The 22,448-nt window shown below is 32.8% G+C and overlaps 2 protein-coding genes and 2 non-coding genes across 5 annotated transcripts; 1 reads left to right on the top strand and 3 right to left on the bottom strand.

Moving 5' to 3' along the window:
* Positions 1-4,365: 4,365 nt before the first annotated feature.
* Positions 4,366-4,460, bottom strand: LOC112528867. The gene has a single exon (XR_003070884.1). It is a non-coding gene; the product is annotated as a small nucleolar RNA snoR128 (small nucleolar RNA).
* Positions 4,461-4,610: 150 nt separating this feature from the next.
* On the bottom strand, positions 4,611-4,704 carry LOC112528815. The gene has a single exon (XR_003070840.1). It is a non-coding gene; the product is annotated as a small nucleolar RNA snoR128 (small nucleolar RNA).
* Positions 4,705-12,632: 7,928 nt separating this feature from the next.
* On the top strand, positions 12,633-14,600 carry LOC112527904 (acyl-CoA-binding protein). Its single transcript, XM_025138755.1, has 4 exons — positions 12,633-12,730; positions 13,969-14,086; positions 14,200-14,262; positions 14,359-14,600. Exons 1-4 carry the CDS (start codon positions 12,719-12,721, stop codon positions 14,427-14,429), a joined length of 264 nt encoding a protein of 87 aa, XP_024994523.1. The 5' UTR covers positions 12,633-12,718; the 3' UTR covers positions 14,430-14,600.
* Positions 14,601-15,430: 830 nt separating this feature from the next.
* Positions 15,431-19,371, bottom strand: LOC112527172. 2 transcript variants are annotated; one of them, XM_025137633.1, is made up of 4 exons: positions 18,525-19,371; positions 17,163-17,218; positions 16,901-17,093; positions 15,431-15,890 (listed from the first exon to the last, which is right to left on the bottom strand). In XM_025137633.1, exons 1-4 carry the CDS (start codon positions 19,290-19,292, stop codon positions 15,516-15,518), a joined length of 1,392 nt encoding a protein of 463 aa, XP_024993401.1. In that variant the 5' UTR covers positions 19,293-19,371; the 3' UTR covers positions 15,431-15,515. The 2 variants fall into 2 exon arrangements, with proteins under 2 accessions (XP_024993401.1, XP_024993402.1); XM_025137634.1 differs by having other exon boundaries at positions 15,431-15,887.
* Between the last annotated feature and the right edge of the window lie 3,077 nt (positions 19,372-22,448).

Here is a 22,448-nt window from a genome sequence, read left to right as displayed (position 1 = left end):
CTTTCTCAAAATCACATAAAGCCATATTATAATATCGACTGAGATAAAGAAGAAAATGAAATATTAAAATCATGATGTATCTCGCTGCATTGCGCGAGTACGCTTCTAGTATGATATAATTCATAAGAAAATGGGTGTCATAAATGCACAATTAATACACATTCGTCAATATTTTATTTCACATTACAATCTTTTTATTTGCCTGAAAGAATGGTAATTATTTTGTTCTGAAAATTAAAATATTATGAGATATTGTTAATTGAATTATCAAATAATTGTAAATCAATTACAATAATTAAATTAATATAATAATTAAGATATAATTTTTTTATTATTAGTAATTGAAATATTTTTAATAAAATAACTTTAAAAAAGCATAAATGAATCACAATTAATTTCAAATTAAATTTCATTTTTGGCCTATTTGATTTACTCAAAAGCTGATTCGTCTTTCAAATGGTCATTAATCGACAATGTTGATTTCAAGGACTTTGAGCGTTAAAAATAAAAAATTAAATATCTTTAGGGTAAATATTTGGTTTTAGAAATAAAATCCAAAATTTAAGCAAATTATAGGAACCACGAGTGTAATTCCCCAGTAATATCAATATACATGATGGATATATTGCAATGTTGCATATTTTTACTGAGTTAATAATGTGTTTCGTCAATATGGTTTATATATTTTATTGAAGTCAAAATAGATCCAATAGATCCTACAATGTAATAGAAAAAATATTAGAATCAGTTGGGGACCTGAGAGGCAGTGGTTCGAAAGTAAGTAAGGGGCCGTTTACCAAAAACTTGCTCAATAAGTGTTTACCGGTAAAATTTAACGTTATTAGTTACTTATCGGGTAATATTTTAGTCTACCAAAACAACATCAAATGCAATAATTTACCCATGGTAAGAGTTGTCGCTTTCACTTACGGGGTAAAATTCTTGTTTTTTGTCTCGCTCTTACAGAGTGAAATTCTTGGTCCTTGCCACATTCATCTGGTAAGGTAATGTAACATGGTACGCGCTTACTTAAGTAAGTGTTTGGTAAACGGCCCCTAACAAAAACTTCCATTTGGTAACTCTATTCAAAATGAAGAAGAATGGTCGTGCTTCTAATGCATCCGGGAAAAACGATTAATCTCTATCAATGAACTTGCCAAAGAAACGAACCATAAAGTACTTGGTATAGGTGTCACGAAAAGATATGGTTTTAGATCATTCCAGTGCATTTCGTCCTCTGAGTCAGAATAAGTAACCAAAATTCCTTTTGTTTATCGTATTTGTCCTTCTTTTCTATAAAGTTACCATAGTACAATTAACCTCTGGATTTGAAATCACTGCTTATATATATATATATGGCATTGGCTTTCTTCCACATAAAAGAGATAGCGTAATTAGGTGGTATACATATATCCATTTATAATATTTGGGACCAAAATTTGTTTACACATTACCTAACAAACTTATCCACCTCCTCATCTATCCCATACACGAGCTATTCATGAAAACCGCTACCTCCTTCCTTCATCGAAGATAAACACAAAAGTGGAAAAACGCAAGAATTGATATATACACCAATAACTGATGTAAAAAACCCATTACTTGATTTTACCTATAGAGATCAGAACTTACATCACCTCATTACTTGATTTTATCTAACAATCTAATAACTACAACCCTGTTAGTTTTCGGTAATGGATTTTGAAGCAAATAAAAGTTCAACCAGTTGTTAAACACGTAGATTTTGTACAATTTGTTAGTTTTTTTGTCTTTGCAAGCTTTGAAGGCCATAGATCGTGAAGGGTGTGGGGGATGTCAGATGGTGAAAAAGTGGAGAGAGATCAAATATGGTGAATGAGATGTGGTTAGTCCCGAGATAGGGGAATGTCGGAGATAGTGACTGACGCTAGTACGGGGTGACAAGGGAAGACCGTATATGACGTGTCATTGTTAGATGTGGTAGGCCAGAAGAGGGGGAGACCGTAGATGATGCTTTTTTTTTGTACATATATATGTTCACCGTGTAAGGCAATGTAACTTGATAAGTCGTTACCAAATAAACGTATTGTAAACAACCTTTGATTATGTTTTTCAATGAAATTAGTATTATATTGACATTGATCATTTTCTTTGGATTCACAATAAATGTATTATAAATTTATTATGATTCTTAAAAGGTATTCTATGAGATCGATAAACACTTGATACATTCTCAATTGAGTTTGATGCATGCTCGATACATGATAGACGATCAAAATGACAGTGACCATGGAGGACCAAAGATACGTCCAAGGCCCAAAAGAAATAGGGACCAAATTATTTTTATATATACTATATGGTAGTAGTTCAAAAAAATTAATAGATAAAAGAGACAATTTTTTTAATATCTAATGTGATCCAAAAAGAATTTATTATCATATTTAAGAGTCCAAGCATGTATTAACTGGATTGATGATAAAATAGAATCATAGGTTGCAAAAGGTCGTGATTAGATATGCATATGTTTGGTAAAGAGAATAATCTGTCTTTCATGGCCACATACCTTTCCGACTAAGGAATGAGTAGTTTTATCGAGATTAGAAGCAAATTGTGCAAAAGAACATGAAACAGTAAGCTCCCAAGCAGTGGGAGAAGCCCGAGGCTCCGACCAATGAGCACATTGAACTATTCATGTGGTTGAAAGTCCTCACAGCCCAGGCACAACGACCCCCGCCCACTTCGACATGGATTCACAACTCTTCATGTAGAAACGTCCTTCATTCCTCCTTTTTGTTCCTCAACCTACAGGGCTATGAATGACCCAGTAGCGAATACTGGTAATAATATCGGCTACGTGCCCTCTTAGGTTTAGAGGAAATAATATATACATTGGAGAAGAAAGTATTTATAAAAAATTATTAGTTGTTCATTTTATAGTGTTGTTTATTGTTTCTTTGAGTATTTTATCTACTACTAAAATCTAAAATTAATTTGCCTACAAAACATTGATATATTCCCCATCATTCATCTCTCACCAACTCTTCTAATTATTCCATCTGCATGAATTTTATTTTTGTATTATTATATAGTACATTTCTTGTTATTAACTCAGAAAACTTATACCTTTTAAAAAATATTATCAACCATATGAGACGATCTAACTTATATCTATATTTAAAATTTCAAAACTACTATTGTTTTTCATAGTAGAAAGAGAAAGTTGTATTTATCTTCAAAGATTAAAATAATTGAAATGGAATGTTACACTAAAAGTAAATGACAACTATAATGTTTACACTAAGGAAAATACAAAGGGAAATTACAAAGCTTGAATACAACTTTTAAGCACATAAATCCAACACTAAGATTATTGGTTTCCTAAAAAACTATGTTAACCCTAAAAGTTTAAAATGGTGATAAAAACATAACATGATAGTGACATATAAAACCCATTTGATTTAGATAAAATGTTACTTTAAATAGTTAGCATTTTTTTTTTCTCAAGTGATGTCAATCTATATAATAAAGTATTATCATATAATGTGTTTGGTAGGGAAACTAATTTACAATGCTATGCTAAAATGATAAGGGGGTGTTGTTTGCCTCTTAATCATTAAGAGGTTTGCCTCTGAATGGCTTAGAGGTTATCTTTGTTTAGCTGAAAAAAAGGAACATCTGAATCATTCAATAATCCTCTGACCTATTTCTTCTTAGGGCATCTCATACCATTCAGAAGCCTCCTTGTTACTAGATTGTCCTCCCACCCTCTCCTCTCATGCATCTTCTCATCTCGTCGATTTCCCTTAGATTCATTGTTGCTTATCACCTGTTTCTAACATTTTCATCGATTTCTTTATTTTCTACCGCAAAAATTCCTCTTTGATTTGATATGTAGTTACATTAGTATGAAATTAGTAGTGTTGAATGTCATAATTATTCTATTCCATACCATGCAATATTTGTCAGACATCTCTTAAAAATCATTATTCTCACTTACCAGATAAAGCTCTACATCCAAACTTGACATTTCTTATTACCTCTACGTTCAAGATTGTCTTATTATAGGTTCTCTATTTTTTTACAGCATTAAACACTGTAATTTATTTGAAGTGTCTTTTGCCTTGTAAAAACACCTATGCATTATTTGGTCCATTCGAAGAATAATGAATTTTACCAAATGAAAATAATGAAAAAAGTAAATAATGATCAAACCTCCCAAGTAGAAGGAAAAAATATCAGCTGTAGGTAGCACTGAAAAACAATATCATCAAATTTTATGGATTTTTAAAATAAACAATTGCAATTAAAAACAGACTACACAGATTTGGTTCCAGATACTGTTCATACCGACATGAAAGTATCCAGAAGGAAAAAAATGATATCAGATTGCTCAGTTAACCGCTCAGATCGACATGAATGTCGACGTTTCACAGAGCTTTAACACTCTCAAAAGATTCTCATTGATGTTCTCATCATAGCAACCGTATCAAATAAATATATACCTCAAGAAAAAAAATCAATCTGCTGACGCCTGATCTGAATCTTCAGATGCTAGCAATATTACAAGCTATTGAATTCAAAACATGACGATAACATGGATATAAGTAGAAAAAGAAGGCGATAAGATCAGGCTGCTCAGCTAACCGCTCAGATCGACATGAAAGTCGACGTTTCACGGAGCTATAAACTCTCAAAAAAGTCTCATTGAATTTTTCATCATTGCAACCAGATCAAATCAATCACAAAAAACTTAATTTTATGCATCAAATTAGAACGAAAAGATGAGAAAAACAATCAATGATACCGGATCTGAATCCTTCAATTTCAAACTATACCACAAGCAATTGATTTCAATAGCGAAACGCTGAAACATCCATCTAGGGCACGTTTTGGGGCCGCCACCATTACATGATTTGTTAAGGGGATGGCGAAGGTTTATATTACAAAAAATGTTACACTTAGACCCTCGTACTATTTCGAGTGTTTAATTTGGCAACAATGCTGCTTCCAAACTCCAAAAAAAGTTAAATAACTAACATATGTGGATAAATGGGCCTAGGCCCAAACCCCATCCTAAACCTAATTCACTGACCTAAAAGGCTAACCCGAGGCCCGGTTTATCAATCCATTTCGGTTTGATAACAAAAGTTTAAAAAGATCAACATAACGAATTAAAATGACAAGACCATGCGATCGTTTATTCGATAACATCTTCAATTGTAACGAACAATTCATGCCGTCTACCATCGGGCAAAAGATTGTTTAAAGACGTATTTCAACCTTTTTGTTTGAATCATACTTTTCCGCATCCTTCAATGAGAATATGAGATGTATGCATGTTATGTTAACTAGAAGGGTATTCGCGCAATACAACGAGTTATATCTCGATTTTAATCTTTTCATTTTGTTCCTTCTCTCTAGATGTTATAATACGGTTTTTATATGTTTTGAGAAAGGGATAATGTTTTTATTTTTTAATAAAATGTAAATTTGAAGATTTCATAAAATTTCGAAAATAAATATATCAATATTAGTATCAAATATATTTAAAAGTTCTTTTTTTGTGTAGTTTTTTTAGTTCAAATTTTTTATTATAATTTATTTTTGATTTAATAATATAATCTATACTATATTATAAAATTTTGACAAAAACTCTTAAAAACATCTTTTATATATGAAGTATTGTTTATTGATGCATATTACTTAAATTTCAACATTACAAGTAAATTATGCGTAAGTACAACTTATTAAGCTTCATATTTGAATTCGTGAAACTAACTGTACATAAATATACTCAAATACATGATAAAATTCTTATTTTAAATATAAAATCTAAAATATAATTTGAATAATTATTGAGTTATAACATAATATTTAGTTATTATCAAGCATAAATATAATTGCAAAAATTGATCATGCATCATCTGCATTGGCTCAAAGACAATGACGAATATTGGTGAAAGAAATGATGTCATATAAGAATCTACGACTGACTTCATACGTTTCATTGTCATTGACGATAACGAATGAATCAACCTATTTGTAATCAAATAGGATGGATGAGAACGAAACTTGATCTCAAACGTGTATTCCCGGAAGAGCTTTCACTCACCCAAAATATTGACATGATCACCTCCAATGGCTCGTACGACAACAATGTGCCACTCTACATAACAGAAACTGGATTTATATGACCCCCGAGACCCAAAAGAAAAGGCAATAAATACACTAATAGTCTCTAAACCAACTTAAAACCATAATCGAAGTTATTGATAACCCACGACTTATGGTTTTTAAAGAGTTGTCGGATCTCATCACGCATTAATATGGGATGATTATCACAAGCAATCCACTATAACAATTCTTGACGTCCTCATCAAGCCTACCCAACGACGTCTTTATTTGATGATAATGTAGGATTCATCGAAGATGTTACAACATCACACGCTAATAGATCCATTATGTTTGATGAGGTTATTTCAGTTATATAACGTTCAACTCTGATACCATTTTGTAGCGCATAATAACGCAAAAAAAATGGAGAATCCCAATAACATTTAGGGACCATTTTCCAAACGCTTACCCGGGTTATAAGCGCTTACCAAGTAACTATTACCTCACCGGATGAATATTGTAAGGATCAAAAATCTTACCCGGTAAGAGCGAGACAAAGACCAAGATTCTTACCTAGTAAGTGAGGCCGGCGACTCTTACCATGGTAAGCGCTTACCGAGTAAATTGTTGCATATAATGTTGTTTTGGTGGACTAAAATCTTACCCAGTAAATAAATAATAGTGTTAAATTTTACCGATAAGCACTTACCGTATAAGTGTTTGGAAAACGACCCCTTAATTAAACTTCCACCATGCTTTGATACTTTTGGATCATAGAAGGGTCTCTCTTTGACAATTTCCCTTTTCAATTCAATAATTAGCCATAGTGTTGAAGATGAAATAACACTATAAAAGATGTCTTTTATATATGGGAAAATTTCATAAAAAACCCAATGAATTATCTCATTTTGAATGGATTAAGTTTCTGAAGTATTTTTGTGAATGAAAAAATCTTTAAATTTTCTCATTTTGAATGATCAAATCATTCAACTATTGTTTCGAATGATTAAGTTTCTGAATTATTTTTGTGAATGAAAAAATCTTCAAATTTTCTCATTTTGAATGATCAAATCATTCAACTATTGTTTCGAATGAAAAATCCATCAAACTTTCTCATATTGAATGATTAGGTCTCTAAACATTTTCTTTGTAATAAATAAATCATCGAGCTTTTAAAAACTGGTTATCTACATTTTTTAACAAAAAAAAAAACTATTTGAAACCGACTAGAAATATCGTAAAGTAAAAAAAGAAACCTAAATCAATTATACTGTTTTCAAATACTATGCCCTTCAAACCCCTCGCTAACAGCGGTATCACTCCCCCTTGTCACTCACTGTCGCTCCATCGTTCCCCATTCGTCATATCACTTATCACACTATTCGTCCTGCTATCGATCTCCGTTTTTCTTATTATCTATCCTAGGGGGTTGGAAGTAGCTTTTTTACTTTTAAAACGTTTTTAATTTGTTATAAGTAGTTTTTACGGGTTAAAATGATGTAAGTAACCAAATTTTAAAAGTACGATGAGTTATTTTATTGAAATTTTTTGATAGGGACTTACATTTAGAATAAGAGAGTTTAATATTTTTTTTTTCATTTAAAAAATAGTTTGGGAACATAATCATTCAAAATGAAAAAGTTTAATGATTTTGTCATTCAAAAACAGCTCAATACCTTGATCATTCAAAATAAGATGGTACATTGAGTTTCTAGAACTTCCCCCCCCCACACACACACACGTGTGTGTGTGTGTGTGTGGAGAGAGAGAGGGGCATAATCATTTGTTAACCAAGTAAATAGTATTAACTTTGTCATCCGATCCAAGCCTTTCATTTTATTTAATTAGCGGTTCTGCTTGATGAGATGTTATAATAAAATAAAAAATGAAACAAATTAAATTGTATTAAATGAATGGCATTTCTAGAACAATTTGTTTTTATTTTTGGAAGATAATTATATTTTATTTTTGAAAGATAATCAATGATATTATTTAATGATTTTTAATTTTTGGTAGATATTTATATTTACTTTCAAAAAATAATCAATAATAATATCTATATGATTTTTGTTTGAAGATAAAATTAAAATGTTTATAAGTGAAATCAGAAAGTGAAACAATGATTTTTGTATAAAGTTCATATGTGAAGGGGTGCTCAAAAACCCGACCAACCCGATCAACCCAACGCAACCCAACGCGAAATAACTCAATCTGAAGCAACCCGATATCTAATCGAGTTGTAAAATTGTCAAACCGTAGGTATTGGGTTGATATTGGGTTATTATTTTTTGAACCCAACCCAACCCGATGAACTCGATATCCTTTTATTTCTTGGATTTGATATGATTGTTGAATTTCTATTAATATATACATTAGACAATTACACTATCATGTATACTTTTCATATACACATATTTTCAATTTATTCATATATCTATATAACTCATTCAGTAACTGTGAACATATATATGTAAATTGTGAAAATTAACTGAATGCGATATACGTAAGAAATATGAATAAGTTGTATCAAATGGTTGATGATGAAAAAGAAATTATGGGTAGAGAAATAACATATTCAAGGTTAGAAGAATATTTTAATATATCAAAGTATCAACCTGACCAACCCGACCAACCCGTACGGGTTGGGTTGGGTTGGGTTGCACTTGGTTTGGGTTGGGTTGGGTTAAGATTTTTCCAAACCGCAAGCATTGGGTTGGGTTGTTCAAATGTCCTTAACCCGATCAAACCAACCCATGAGCACCCCTATGTGAAGCCATATAATCAAAGTTCATAGGTGAACGAAAGAAATGAAACAATGATTTTTATTTAACATTCATAAGTGAAACTAGATAATCAAAGTATATACGTGAACCAAAAAGTGAAAGAATTATTTTTATCTAAAGTTCATAGGTGAAAGTGGATAATCAAATTTCATGGGTGAAATCAGAAAATGAAACAATAATTTTTATTTAAAGTTTATATATGAAATTAGAAAATAAATGAGATGGTTAAAAAGTTTGAACATGTTTATGGGTGATATATATATATATATATATATATGTATATATATATATATGTATATATATATATGTATATATATATATATAGAGAGAGAGAGAGAGAGAGAAAGTTTGTTTCAAATGCAATCCATCACATTTGTATAACCAATACAACCCAATTAATTGAAATATTTATGGAAATGATGCGAGTTCATTTATTATGATTTAAATATTTATGGAAGATGAATGAGGTTCATTAATTATGATCAATACTTTATATTATAAAACAATCAAAACTTCTATAAAATTACATATTCATCAAATTAAATGGACGGTTGAGATTACATTAACTGTTATTGTTTGAGTTTTGGCTCCAAAAGTCAAAAGTGTCTGGAGGTTTCAGATTCAAATCCAATAAAGAACAAAAATCTTTTTGTGGCCACAGATGTTTAAATGCGGTGACTTCAACCTACCCGCAAAACAGGTGGTCATCCTAAAATTAGTCGGATCACATAACGGTTAGATATACAAGTTAATAAAAGAAAATACAACAAAATCATTAATATTAAATCTTTTATTTGAAAGAGACATGGTAGATTTACTAGTCACCTAATTTTGATGTCCATATATAAAAATAATATATTTTTAAACAAAATAATATTTCAAAAAGAAAATAATGTCTTACAATGATTTGATAGTTTAAAACATCTCTTAATGATAACAAAATAAAAAAAGCTCGAATCAAGTTCCCTAAATCATTTATTATTATTTTTAATAAAATATAAAGAATTAATTATATTCAACTTCAAGCTACTTTATTTTCTAAAAGCTAGTTTATTTTAATAATTGTTAAAAGAGTACTCGGACAATGCAACGAAATACATCTTGATTTTAATATTTAATTTTATTCTTTATCTCAGTCAATGTTATAATATGATTTTATGTGATTTTGAGAAAGCGATTATGTTTTTATTTTTGAATAAAATATAAATTTGAAGATATTATAAATTTTTGACAAAAATATATCGATATTAGTATCAAATTAACTATTTCAAATTTCTCTTTTTGTGTAATTTTTTAATTATAATTTAATTTAGATATAATAACAAAGTAATTTATATTTGCTTTAATAATATAATTTTCTAAGATAAAAATTAATTATTTTGTTAGAACTCGATAATTATTCTAATTATATTTTAGATTTATTATATTCTTAGATGTTTATCTTCTATTTGATTATGTTTATCCGCAGTTAGTTACACGAATTCAAACATGGAGCTTAAATAAGTTGTACTTATGCATAATTTACTTGTAATAATGAATTTTAAGTAATATGCATCAATAAACAATACTTTATGCATAAAAAATGGTTTTTAAGATTATGATATAGTATAGATAATATTAATTATATAAATTAAAGAAAATTCAATACATTTAATAAAATACTATTTGTATCTTCTAAGCATTTAATTTCACTGTCTTTTATCATCAAAAAATAATTAATAATATTATTTCTCTCTAGTCTATGTAATTTTAAAGATTTCTTCAAATTTGAAGATTTACGCTTATCTCTTTTCATTTTTGAGCATCTCCAACAGTTAAGCTAAAATGAAGAAATGATGGATTTTAACAGTGTTTTTGCTCTAACAACGATATTATCTTGTATACTAAAATTAAGAAAAGATGAGAGATTGTAAAAATCTCTAAATTTAGATGAATCTCTAAATAGAGAGATAAATTATTATCTAATACTTCCCAATAATAAAAGATATTGAAAGTAAATGTTTAGCAGAGAGAAATGATATTTTATTAAACGTATTAAATATTTTAATAATATGGTTAATGTTGGGATTGATATAATAGAGTAGCTGTTGGAATTGAATATAATTTTATTTTAGAGAAAATATTGCATAATTGTGAGAAATGCTCTTAACATATCATTTAGTACAGTTGTAATTATTGCTGGAACCTGTAATGCCACCTTCGCATTGATAAGTTCGCAATTATTGCAGACCAACCACGTGGTAGCATCTAAAGAAACCCTAAACAACCAAGTGTCAGGTCCGTAAGCCAGGTCTGTAAGCCAAGTCCGCAATTTTTGCCAAAAATCTCATTTTCACGGTTTTCTTGTATGTTTAGTTACGGTTTTGCACTGTTTTTTTTCATGGGAAATTGAATCAAATGACCATATTCCATAACCAAATTAACCTTCTAACAATTTCTTTCCAGAATTTACCCAAAAGTCACTAGGACCGCAATACCCAAATCCGCAATTATTGAGGGCCCACTAGACGACAAAAAAATCAACGTTTTTTTTTGCCAGACCCGTAACAAATGGTCCCAATTATTACGGATTTGGCCCAAAACTCATTTTCTTATGAAACCCCCAAGGTGAACACTTATGTATCTGGCATTACAGAATAAAGGAAAATGAGTTTTGTGTCGAATTCATAATAATTACGTGTCTGTGGTTTTGGACCTGACAAAAAAACTCTAGAATTTAGTCGTCTAATTGCAAACCTAAATATTACAGATCTAATGACTTTTAGATAAAGTTCGGAGAAAAATGGTTAGAAGGTCAATTTAATTGTAAAATATGATTATTTGAGTTAATTTCTCTTATTAAAACAATTAAAAAATCTTTTAGATAATATATAAAAATAATAATGCCTTTCAGAAAAAAAAAATAGTCAAAATAATTTTCACTTTTTAATATTCGGAGATGTGCCAACCAACCAGATATATTGCGCCACATGCACGCAATTATAACCCGTAATGACGGAATATGCTTTTGGTGCTTCAATCTTTCGCATCCTGACACTACAGTACCCTCAAGTTTACTGTATTTGACAATTATAGCCCTTATAAATGCATCGCTGAAAAACGAACCCCCCACTTGCAAAATTTACATTATGCAAGGCCAATCTCAAACAAGTTCGAAGTTCAAATTGTCTAATTACATCACCTTACCAAACGACATTAGACATGCAACTATGCAAGGTTTGTTTTGGTATCGAGATAAAATAGTTTCGTCCCGACTCCCGAAGGGTTCCAAAATTGGTCAATTCGATTTAAGATTTTTAAATTGAAATTTGTTTGTTTTGATCTGGAATATCTTAAACTAATTAGGAATGATTTGGTTTGTGACTTTTCCTAATATCAGTCATAAAAATGGCATGTACAAGACATCGACATTTTCTTAAACGTTATTTTTATCGTTATTCCTTGTAACAACGCATTAATAGTAGTTCTTATTCATTTTTTATTTCATCAAATTTCCGTTCAAAAAGGTTTTGTTTTTTACTAATAAAAACATTTATTTGGCATAACGAATATTTTTTACTTAAACAAAAATAAAAACGTGAAAGGGGGGTTTTCTAGGAATGGATTGATGTTTGCCAATTATGAAGTAGAAGGTTTGTTTTGCAATTATTCATAAATAGAAGGGTTCTAAATATAGTGTTCCAAACTTGAGGGAAATTTTCTCGGACTCTCCGCCGTAACAAACTATACTTGCCTTTTCTGGCTATAAATGGAGTCGCTCGCAGTCATCGCTCATCAGCTTCACGAACACATCGCCACCGTCATTCGCCACTGCATTTCTGAATCTTTTTCTTGAGGGAGAAATGGGTTTGAAGGTATTTACGCTTTCATACTTATTCTGTTTGAATTAATTAGATCTTTCACTTTTTTTTCCCATTGATATGTGGATGATTCTATTTGATCTCTTGCGTTCATCACTGAATTATGCCTTATTGATGAAATAGCCAATTTCATTTATGTCTGATCCATTAAGCAACGAGATGAATTCGATTATTTCTTCGCAGATCCGTTTTTGTTCATCTTAAAATTTAAATATTCAATCACCATCTATGCGTTTTGGTTATGTGAAATTAGCTCGTTTTTGGGGATCAGCGACTGCTAAAAATTTAGGGATTCCGTTGCTAAATTGCTACTGTATAAACTGAAGGGATTAAAATTAGTTTGGGGAGATATCCTCAGGATCCTTCGGGCCTTATAGCCAATGCGATACTGATGAAATGGAAACTCCATAAAAAAAGCTCCTTTATGCTCATGAGCTATGTCAAAAGAATGGGTTCAATGAATCTAGTTCTTAATAGAATCATGATCATTTGTATATTCTCTAATTGGTTATCCACAATCTACATTCATTGGTCATTATTAGCAGTAAATCTGTACAGAAAGAATATTATGAGTTGAACTATAATTTGTGATGAAAAAGGAATATAAGGATAACTGGTATACAGAAAGCAATTAGAAATTTAGAATGCTCAATTCAATGAAGATCTATTCGCAAAGTAGGCCTGCATATATAGAGAAAGAAGGTTGTATACATGTTTGTGTGCAAAGTAGGCCTATAGTGTTGCTATGTACCCATTGGGGAAGATGCATAACATCTTGTTAAGAGTCCACGTCAGCTAGACTTGGACACTTTGCTCTTATATATGTTGGAACCCTCATTCTCTCTTAAAGAGCTCTTTCAGAGGGTAATATGTGGGTTCCACATATTCTCATATGGAACATCTTCTCCCGGGATTCCACACTTTGGGAGAGTACTTGTCTAGCCTCCTTTGGAAGGGGGCGTGTTAGAGTCTCACATTGGCTAAACTTGGACACTTTCTCTTCAATATATATTGGAACCCCTCCCCCACGTCGTCAAGGGCTCTTTCGGAGGGTAATATGATGGGGTTCCACATATTCTTACACATATGACCTCAAGACCCTACCTCTCTATGTGGGAAATATTGGGTTCGTTTAGTTTGGTTTGGTTTGATTTAGTCTTACTATGTAGCAGGAATCACATGTAGTTATGTCGGACTTTATTAATAATACCCTCGACTACCATAACTTACAGGAGGATTTTGAGGAGCATGCCGAGAAAGCCAAGACTCTCCCCGAGAGTACCACCAATGAGAACAAGCTCATACTGTATGGATTGTTCAAGCAAGCCACTGTTGGACCAGTGAACACAAGTATGTATCTTGCTGGTCAAGTAGACTATGACTAGTAACCATTCTCATGTGTTCAATTACACATTTCTAAAACTGTGTCTTTTTTCATTATGGACATTTATTTTGGGACGCAGGCCGTCCTGGAATGTTCAACATGAGAGACAGGGCTAAATGGGATGCTTGGAAGGCTGTCGAAGGTATTGTTCTGCTATTTATAGAACGATCATCATCATTTTCCATTTCTCTTTGTGCTTGTTAGTTTGCTAATTGTGGGTTTTCCTTATGGCCGGCAGCAAAATCCAAGGATGAAGCAATGAACGACTACATCACCAAGGTGAAACAATTGCTCGAAGAAGCCGCTTGAGTTCAGACAGAACTGCATGCTAATGCTAATACGCATTATGAAAAAAACTTAAGTTTAAATTATTGGTGATTTTTATGTTATGGGACTTCTATGTGTACCATGTCCAGTTATGGAAATGGTGTCTTAATCAGAAATGAAAGTGTTGGATTTTAGCCAGCATGGTTTGTGCCCATTTTGCTCATTCTTGTTGAAGCATTCTAAATATGGTTAAGCACTAACCTCCATGGGTTTCTTGAAAATGGATCTAAGAAGACTGAAACACCTTTCTGTATCATCATCAAATTCAAAACCCCCAAATGATCAACTTTCTGGTTCATCATCTCGTTCATATCTTTTCTTCATGTTGACAAACAAGACGAAAGCTAAAACTTCAAAATCCAAGAAAAATTTAGAGTGAATTACATTTTTTTTTCATACATGCGGTTTCAACAAATTATTTATATATTTTCTTAACATATCACAAACGTATAAATATCAACTAAAAGACAATATCGGAAAATGTTAATAATCATCTTTAGTTACTAATTTGATCGTCCTTGGAGTAGATCGGTTCGGTTTTATTGGATTTCGGAATGGCATCCAAGAAGCGGTCGATCTAATTTGGATGTTGAAATTTTGGATCTGATCCGGTCCAATTACCATTGGATATCTGATTATAACAGGTCGGTTTAAGTAGTGTCAAATACTTTCTACAATTGCCATCCAGCTTATGAGCTAATTTTACCAAACATAATTAGTTTATAAGCTAGCTAATCAACCTAGTCTTCCAATCAATAGTTGGTTTATCAGCAAGTTTGACAGCATTGCTCGAACGATCATCATTGTCTGGTCAACGCTAACTGACCCTTCCTGATCCCGGGCCTCAAGATCGGTCCCTTGCCTCAAATTGGCAGGCACTACAAATATCAAATCTTTTCCTGAAACAGAATTACATCTTAACAACAACCCAATTTACACAGTATTTGCAGTTGAAACCAAAAAAAAAAAAACCATGCACATTTGCGTGGCAAAAAGCATATTCTAGCACAACTTCAAGATTAGACCAAAAGAACATGTACAGATTGAGTTTAAATGGTGTTATTGAAGTTAGAATCTTTCCTGTTGAACAAAAGGATATCTTGGGGATAAATAATACTCATTTACACGCGAAGCCCCATCTCTCGCCAGAATCCCTTCAACGTCTCCAATGATTCTTGCTAACCATATCTCCAAATTTCTCTGAATATCCCGGAAATTGGTTCGTATGGAGCTCAAGGACAGACTGGTGGTTAATCGGGCACGGCCTTCCACCAGATCATTCCCATAATTACACCCCATCCCTGTTTCCGTTTGCAATGCCATCAATTTCTGCCCTGTTTCAGATGCACGCTGCTGTAGCCGAAGCGCTTCCAGCAAAAACTCCGTCTGTCTCTGTGTGCGGAACTCTAAACCCGCATTTGGTTCACAAGGATCATTCTCCTGCTGTCATATTAAACCGTAACTGTTTTTCAGAAAGAACAAAAAGTGTACACATTCACTTTAGTAGTCATAGATGTATGTGTGTGTGTACATATATGTATATATAGGGTCGCTTCAGGAAAACCATAAAAAAAATGAAGTGAGGAACACCCTAGTAACCATTCATCTCTACAGTATGCACATATGTTTACAAGTAATTTGTAAGTAATTTTTCCGGTAAACACACGTGCATAGAAACCAAGAAACATCTAAAATTATTTGTATGCACAAGTGCATATGCGCGGAGCCGGAGCGTGGCATGTTCGCCCGCTGGGCCGAGTGTTCGCCCGCTTCAGAGTAGAGATGAACGGTTATTAGGGTGTTCCCCATGCTTACCTTTTTCCCGTTATCATTCATTAGAATCTTAATAATAACATTCGTCTAGACCACAAAATTCTTTTATTTGTCACTATTGGTGGGTATTTTAGATATGGCTAGGTTTGGTAAATAAGCTAGTCACATTTGGTAAAAACTAACTGATAAGGTAGATCACAAGGTAAAACCAAATATAAGGGGCATTTATGTAAAATATAAAGGGCATAATGGGGAAAAGTGAAAAAAGAACCCCGGTAATTTATCTAAAGTAGCTTTGAAAAAAGCTAACTTTGTTTACCAAACAAGGCTTTTTCAACAAGCTCAAAATTTATGGTTGCTAAAGTGGCTTTACGTTAAACAATGTAAGGGATAGTGACATATGGGTTGGGTTCCGGTGAGAAGGAGAGTTAAAGTGAGAAGCGTAAAAAGGGATCTCCATCCTTGGATGCACATTATGATGAGATGCACCGGATCAATCCCCGTATCAAGCGATTCGTGGGTGGGTTTGAGATTAAAGGTGATCAAGGGTCCAGATCCCTTCTTACGCTTCTCACGTTAACTCTCCTTCTCACACGAGCCTTCGCTAGTGATATATCATATAGCATTATGTGTACAGCCAAATAACACAGCAAGAAAATAGAGTAGAGTTGAGTTGTTACCATTCTTCTACAAAGATCGTCAATTTTTCCGGCAAGAGCTTGATATCTTTTTGCCTGTTTTCTCATTAGCGATGGCACCTTTGACAAATCATTTGCACCAATATTTTCCAAATTTTGGAGCTCTTGTTCGAGCAATTTTAGTTTTGTGGAAACCCCAGATGAATCACCATCCACCTTCCAAGGAGACTCTCTCCTGATCAAGAAAGATTGTTTTAATTTTGATATGTTTTCAGGAACAACCGTGTCTAAAGAGATTGATTACCTTGTTACAAATTGCTTCATATCATGAACTGGTTCAACGGATTCATATTGTGCCCCCTGCAGAAATCAGTGTTCGGAAAGTCAACCCTCTTGGTCCACAATAATCTGGTTCACATAGACCATCAGCGCATTCTACATGATACCGTTTATTACTCCAGATGTTTATGCTAATTTTATAATGCTACAAATCATTGACTATTTAATAAGTTTTTCGGGCGTATATGAAACCAGTAGCCAGCCCCGAAAAATACCTCGGAAAGTACTAGGTTTTGACTTCCAAAGTCAAACGTCGACCTTATCTTATGGAATGAATATAATATTTAAGGTGTTGAATTTTGAAGTCTTATTGATAAGAGGTCGGGCTGAAGTATGAAAGCATTTTTGTAGACAGATAATCATCTAAATATGTGTAATTGTCTATTTTACCCCTCGGAGATCAAGTTAGACATAATATATCCATACAAAAGGACGAAACCATGCCCTCAACAGTGAAGATACTCTGGCTTTTAGTGTGAAAAAAGTTGTCTTGCCTCTTTCGACATCCGTCTACTTACAATAATTGACTTCAAATTAAAAATAACTTCACCAGTATCCCTTTGTGAGCACCTAAAAAGGTGGTTGTGGGTTCGAGAGTGTGTGTGTGTTGACCGTTTCAAACAAAAGAAAATGCCTACAAGACCCCACAAGAAGACTAAAAGAACTAAAGACTTCCAATTAATTTGGTTCAAGCTTTTTAAGTCTGATCATAAAAGAGCAATAATGAAAGATTTCATGGGCACTGGTTGCCATTCATGAAGTGGTCCAACTTTCATTCAAAGTGCAAAAAACTGTAATTGATGAAATCAACCACCACCACCACCAAACAGAAAAGGGGTTTTGTATTCATCATCCTAAACTCACAACTATCTTAGACAAATATCTTATCCAAGATGTTGAGTTTGATATTTATATAGAGACAAGAAGCCAACCTGTGGTTGATAAAGACTCAAGATTAAAGGTGGCATCTTAAAGATACATATAATCATCACTAAATTACAACTAAAATCATCATTCATCACTAACAGCTAATCTACAAATTGGGTTTAGCTCGAATCTTGAAACGTAATTGGTCGATTTTTAAGAAGGGTTTAAGGATAATACTCAAGAGTCATACCTCTTCAAAGACATTCCAAGACACTGTGTAATTTAATAAAGGAACTTCAAAAGCTAGTATTATAACTTCATAAGATCATCTGGTATCATTCAGAATTTGGAGTTTTAATGGAGGATTTTTCTAAAAGAACATACACAAACTTCAATGAAGTTTAGCATTCATATGGAACATGATAACGTATTGGGTGAGAGTGAAAAAGATGAATCAAACCTGCCAAAGATTTGATCTTTCTGCCAAGAACTTTGAAACCCCAGAATTTGAAAAGTCTGAAGGATTAAACATGTTATGCCCATCGTAAATTGACCCCAAATCATCCACATTGTGAATCCCTCTCTCCGTATAACAATCCCCCATAACACTGTTGGTACCATAATTGCTATTATGCTTAAGGTTATGGTTATGGTTATGGTTATGCTTGTGGTTATGGTTATGGTTATTCGCCTCATCTGAAACCCTTAGTTTCCCAAACCTAGACCCCAACATTTCACCATAGAATTCTCCATCACCGCCACCGCCGCCGCCGTATCCTCCACCATCATCCTCCCTATTCGCCATGAAATTCAGCAACTCGTCTCTTTCACTCACTTCCCTCTTCAAATCATCAACCCTAATCTCAAGATCCTCCACTTTAGCCCTCAAGTTGGCAATTTCCTCGACGTTTTCATCGATCTGACGGAGGAGGCGCTTCTCTTCTTGCTGCCACCCATGGCGGTGGCTGGCGAATATCTCAACAACCCTCGCATTAGCCTTGGAATCCTCTTTTCTTCTTGAGTACAGTTGCTCGAGCTGTTCTTCTGCTTGCAATAGCTTCTTAGAGAGTGATTCTGTATGGGTTTGAAGAGTTGGGATCAAAGAAACAGATTTCTTGGGGAGGAACCCTAAAAAGATTGCGAAACTTATGCCTAAATATGAGCAAAGTAATTCTTCACAACTCCGTTTGGTTTGTTGATGAAGTTGGAGGTGTTCTTGGGTAGCCATTGCTAAAGAAAACCCGAAGATTTAACAACAATTTCGTTGAAATGATTCTGGGGTTGAGGCCTTTAGTATTTGATCCTGAATGAAGCAGAAGAATCCATGGAGTTGTTTTGTTGTTTATTGAATGGTGGTGGCAGGCTTTTTACAAAAGCTTTTTGGCTGAGATCTTAAGAAAGTAGGTGTAGTAATAAAAGTGCTTTTTATAAAAACATACAGTGATTGGGTGCATTCACTTCACAAACACAATATTTCTACACCATAAAAAGTTATTGTTGTAAAAGAAGATATTTTAACCATGGATGATTTTTAATTTCAAATCCACTCATAAATTGTATTTGATATGAGAATTGATCTGGTGTATCTCATTTTATATAAAGGTTCGTTTATAATGGTTTGAATGTTTATGAATAATAATTAGAGTTCGTTAACTGTAACTATGTAAGCAATGTTTTATATTATAAAACAATCAAGATTTTTGTGAAACTAGATATTTATTAGAGTAAATGAACGGTTGAGATTGGTTTGTATAATTTGTATATATACACACACAAACGGTTTCCTTAAGGGTTCTGACTTCGCCATCGACTGTGGGTTCTCCAGACATACAAACCCATAAGATAAGGCTATGAGTTCCTCTTCACCGACCAAAACTTCTTTCTCACGTCAAAGTTCGTCTCCGACCCCCTTCCTCGCATTCCCACCTTTTTGGATCCTCTCTACGGTAAAAAAGAAACGATAGGAGCACTTGATGTAGACACAAACCTAACCCCTTCGTTCTCCGTCTCCTCCTATGTGTGTAACTATATTTGATTCCCCCTTTGTGTGCAAGTATCTGGATACCTTCCATTCTCTAGTATGAATGGCAACGGGCCAGGTATTGGTATTCTCCGTAACCGCCTCGATCCCCGCCGGATATCTTATCGGGGATCCAGATCGGGTCCTCGCGGTTTCCCCGATCCCTGTTAGGAAGCCTGTTAAGGGTAAAAAATCTTTTTCACCGTTGGTTATAACCGAACTCGAAACCGATTTGGAAAAAATTACAATATGTTAACTTTTACAATAAAAAGTAAATTACAAATTTTTTAAATATGTAAGTTTAAATGTCTCAAACATAGTCGAACCAATTACAAACAATGTATTGGATTGCAATAAAAAACTAAACAAAAATTCAAACATCATACAACTAAAATCACGATTTTAGACAAATAAACTAGATTTTTTCATGAGCTTTAGTTGGATTGTTGAGGTAAAGTAGATAAAAGTCTTTAAATTTTAATGTTACTATTTTTATTAATGATAATATATATATATATATATATATATATATTAAAATTAATATATATACACATATCGGGCCGATGATCCCCGTCCCTGCCCCCGTCCCCGTTAAAATCCCCAAATTTGCCCCCGATAAGATGTCTCCAAACTTGGCCCGAAAGTTTCGATTTTCACAATCGATTTCGGGTTTTTTTTTGCCATCCTTGTTCTCTGACGAATCATCTATTCATTTTTTTCACCTTCTTCCCTCCTCTCCATCTTCTCTCCAACGAGCTCTTTTGTCCCGTACACACGTACACAACCACATACTATTTTGTTGATTAAAATGTCGTTAAAAATTTTAATGAAAAATGAGAATAATTGAAAAAAAGTCTAAAATACTTATTGTTTAACGGTTTTTAGTGGTCGTTAAAGAGATGAATCAAATCGAAACACTTTTTCAAATAATGACTATCATCTTGTATTTTCAAAACTGTAAGAATAAAAAATGTTATATATGACAAACCACATGACCAAATTTATAGTTTACTCGTTTATAAAATATTTAAATTTCATGAGTACAATATTAAAACATTTAAATTATTTTTTGTTTTTATTTTATAAAATATTCGAGTTTTAAGACCTCTCAATCAAATTACTTTGAACAGTTAAAGTTTTCTTGTCCGTTGGTTAAAAGAAGATGCAATTTGTATAAATAGAGGTCTGTTTACCCAAATGTTTATATGATAAATGCTTACCAATACGAGTAACATTATAATTTATTTTAATGCGTAAGATTTTGGTACATCAAAACGTATCAAATGCAATAATTTACTAGGTAAACACTTACCTGGGTAAGAGTCATCATGCTCACTTACCGAGTAAGACTCTTCGTCCTTCTCATCGCTCTTACCCGGTAAGATTCTTGACCCTTGTCATGTTCATCCGATGAGAAAATTTATCCGGTAAGCACTTATCAAGTAAGCATTTAGTAAACGGCCCCTACATCTCTAAGCCAATTATTTAAAAAAATAAAGATTAAAAACATTAAAAATAATGGATTTATTGAACACCGGAAAAATCAAGTTCAACCATACATTAAAATCATCTTTAGTATTATAATAACGATAAATATTTTAACATATTATACTTTTAATCAATATATATATATATATATATATAATTACAAAATCTTAATATTATATTAATATATATTTATAGATGCCTAATTTATTGACCTCAAGATATAGAGGCCAGCATTTTGGACCTCTATTGATAGAAGGGGGTCAACGACAACAATGGACGGTAGAGAGAATAAAAAACGATGTGGCGACAAGGAGTGGCGGAGGGGGAGTGATGTCATTGTGTACAAAGAGTTTGAATGACAGGTATTGAGAACGGTAAAGTTGCTTTATGTTTTTTACTTTAGAACATTGTAGTCGGTTACATGTAACCTTTTTCGTTTAAAATGATGTAAGTGGCACGTTTCCAAGGGTTTGATAGTTTATTTATTAAGAAAATTATTTAGGCACTTAATCATTTAAAATAAGAAAGTTAATTGTTTTTTAGGGGTGTGTAGAAAGTCAACCGATCCAATTAAAGCCGATCGAAAATGATCAAATATTCAATTGTAATTGAATCGGATCAGATAGAAAAAATCGACATTCAATTTGGATCGGTCGGTTATTGGATGACAGTCTAGATCCAACTAGAACTGAACCAAACTTACCATCCAACTACTCATCTAATGAACATCCACTTATCATCCAACAACCTATCCAATTGTCATCCGACAACCCATCCAATTAATAATTAATATATATCTCATCCACAAATATTTGACCGATAGTCCCAAGGTTAAAAGTCGAACAACCAGTTGATCGAAAATTTAGATCTCGTACA

Source organism: Cynara cardunculus (assembly GCF_001531365.2).
Source record: "Cynara cardunculus var. scolymus isolate 2C chromosome LG 15, CcrdV1, whole genome shotgun sequence".
Lineage (NCBI taxonomy): Eukaryota > Viridiplantae > Streptophyta > Magnoliopsida > Asterales > Asteraceae > Cynara > Cynara cardunculus.
Note: the sequence above shows the minus strand (reverse complement) of the source record. Positions and strands in the feature narration are given on the sequence as shown.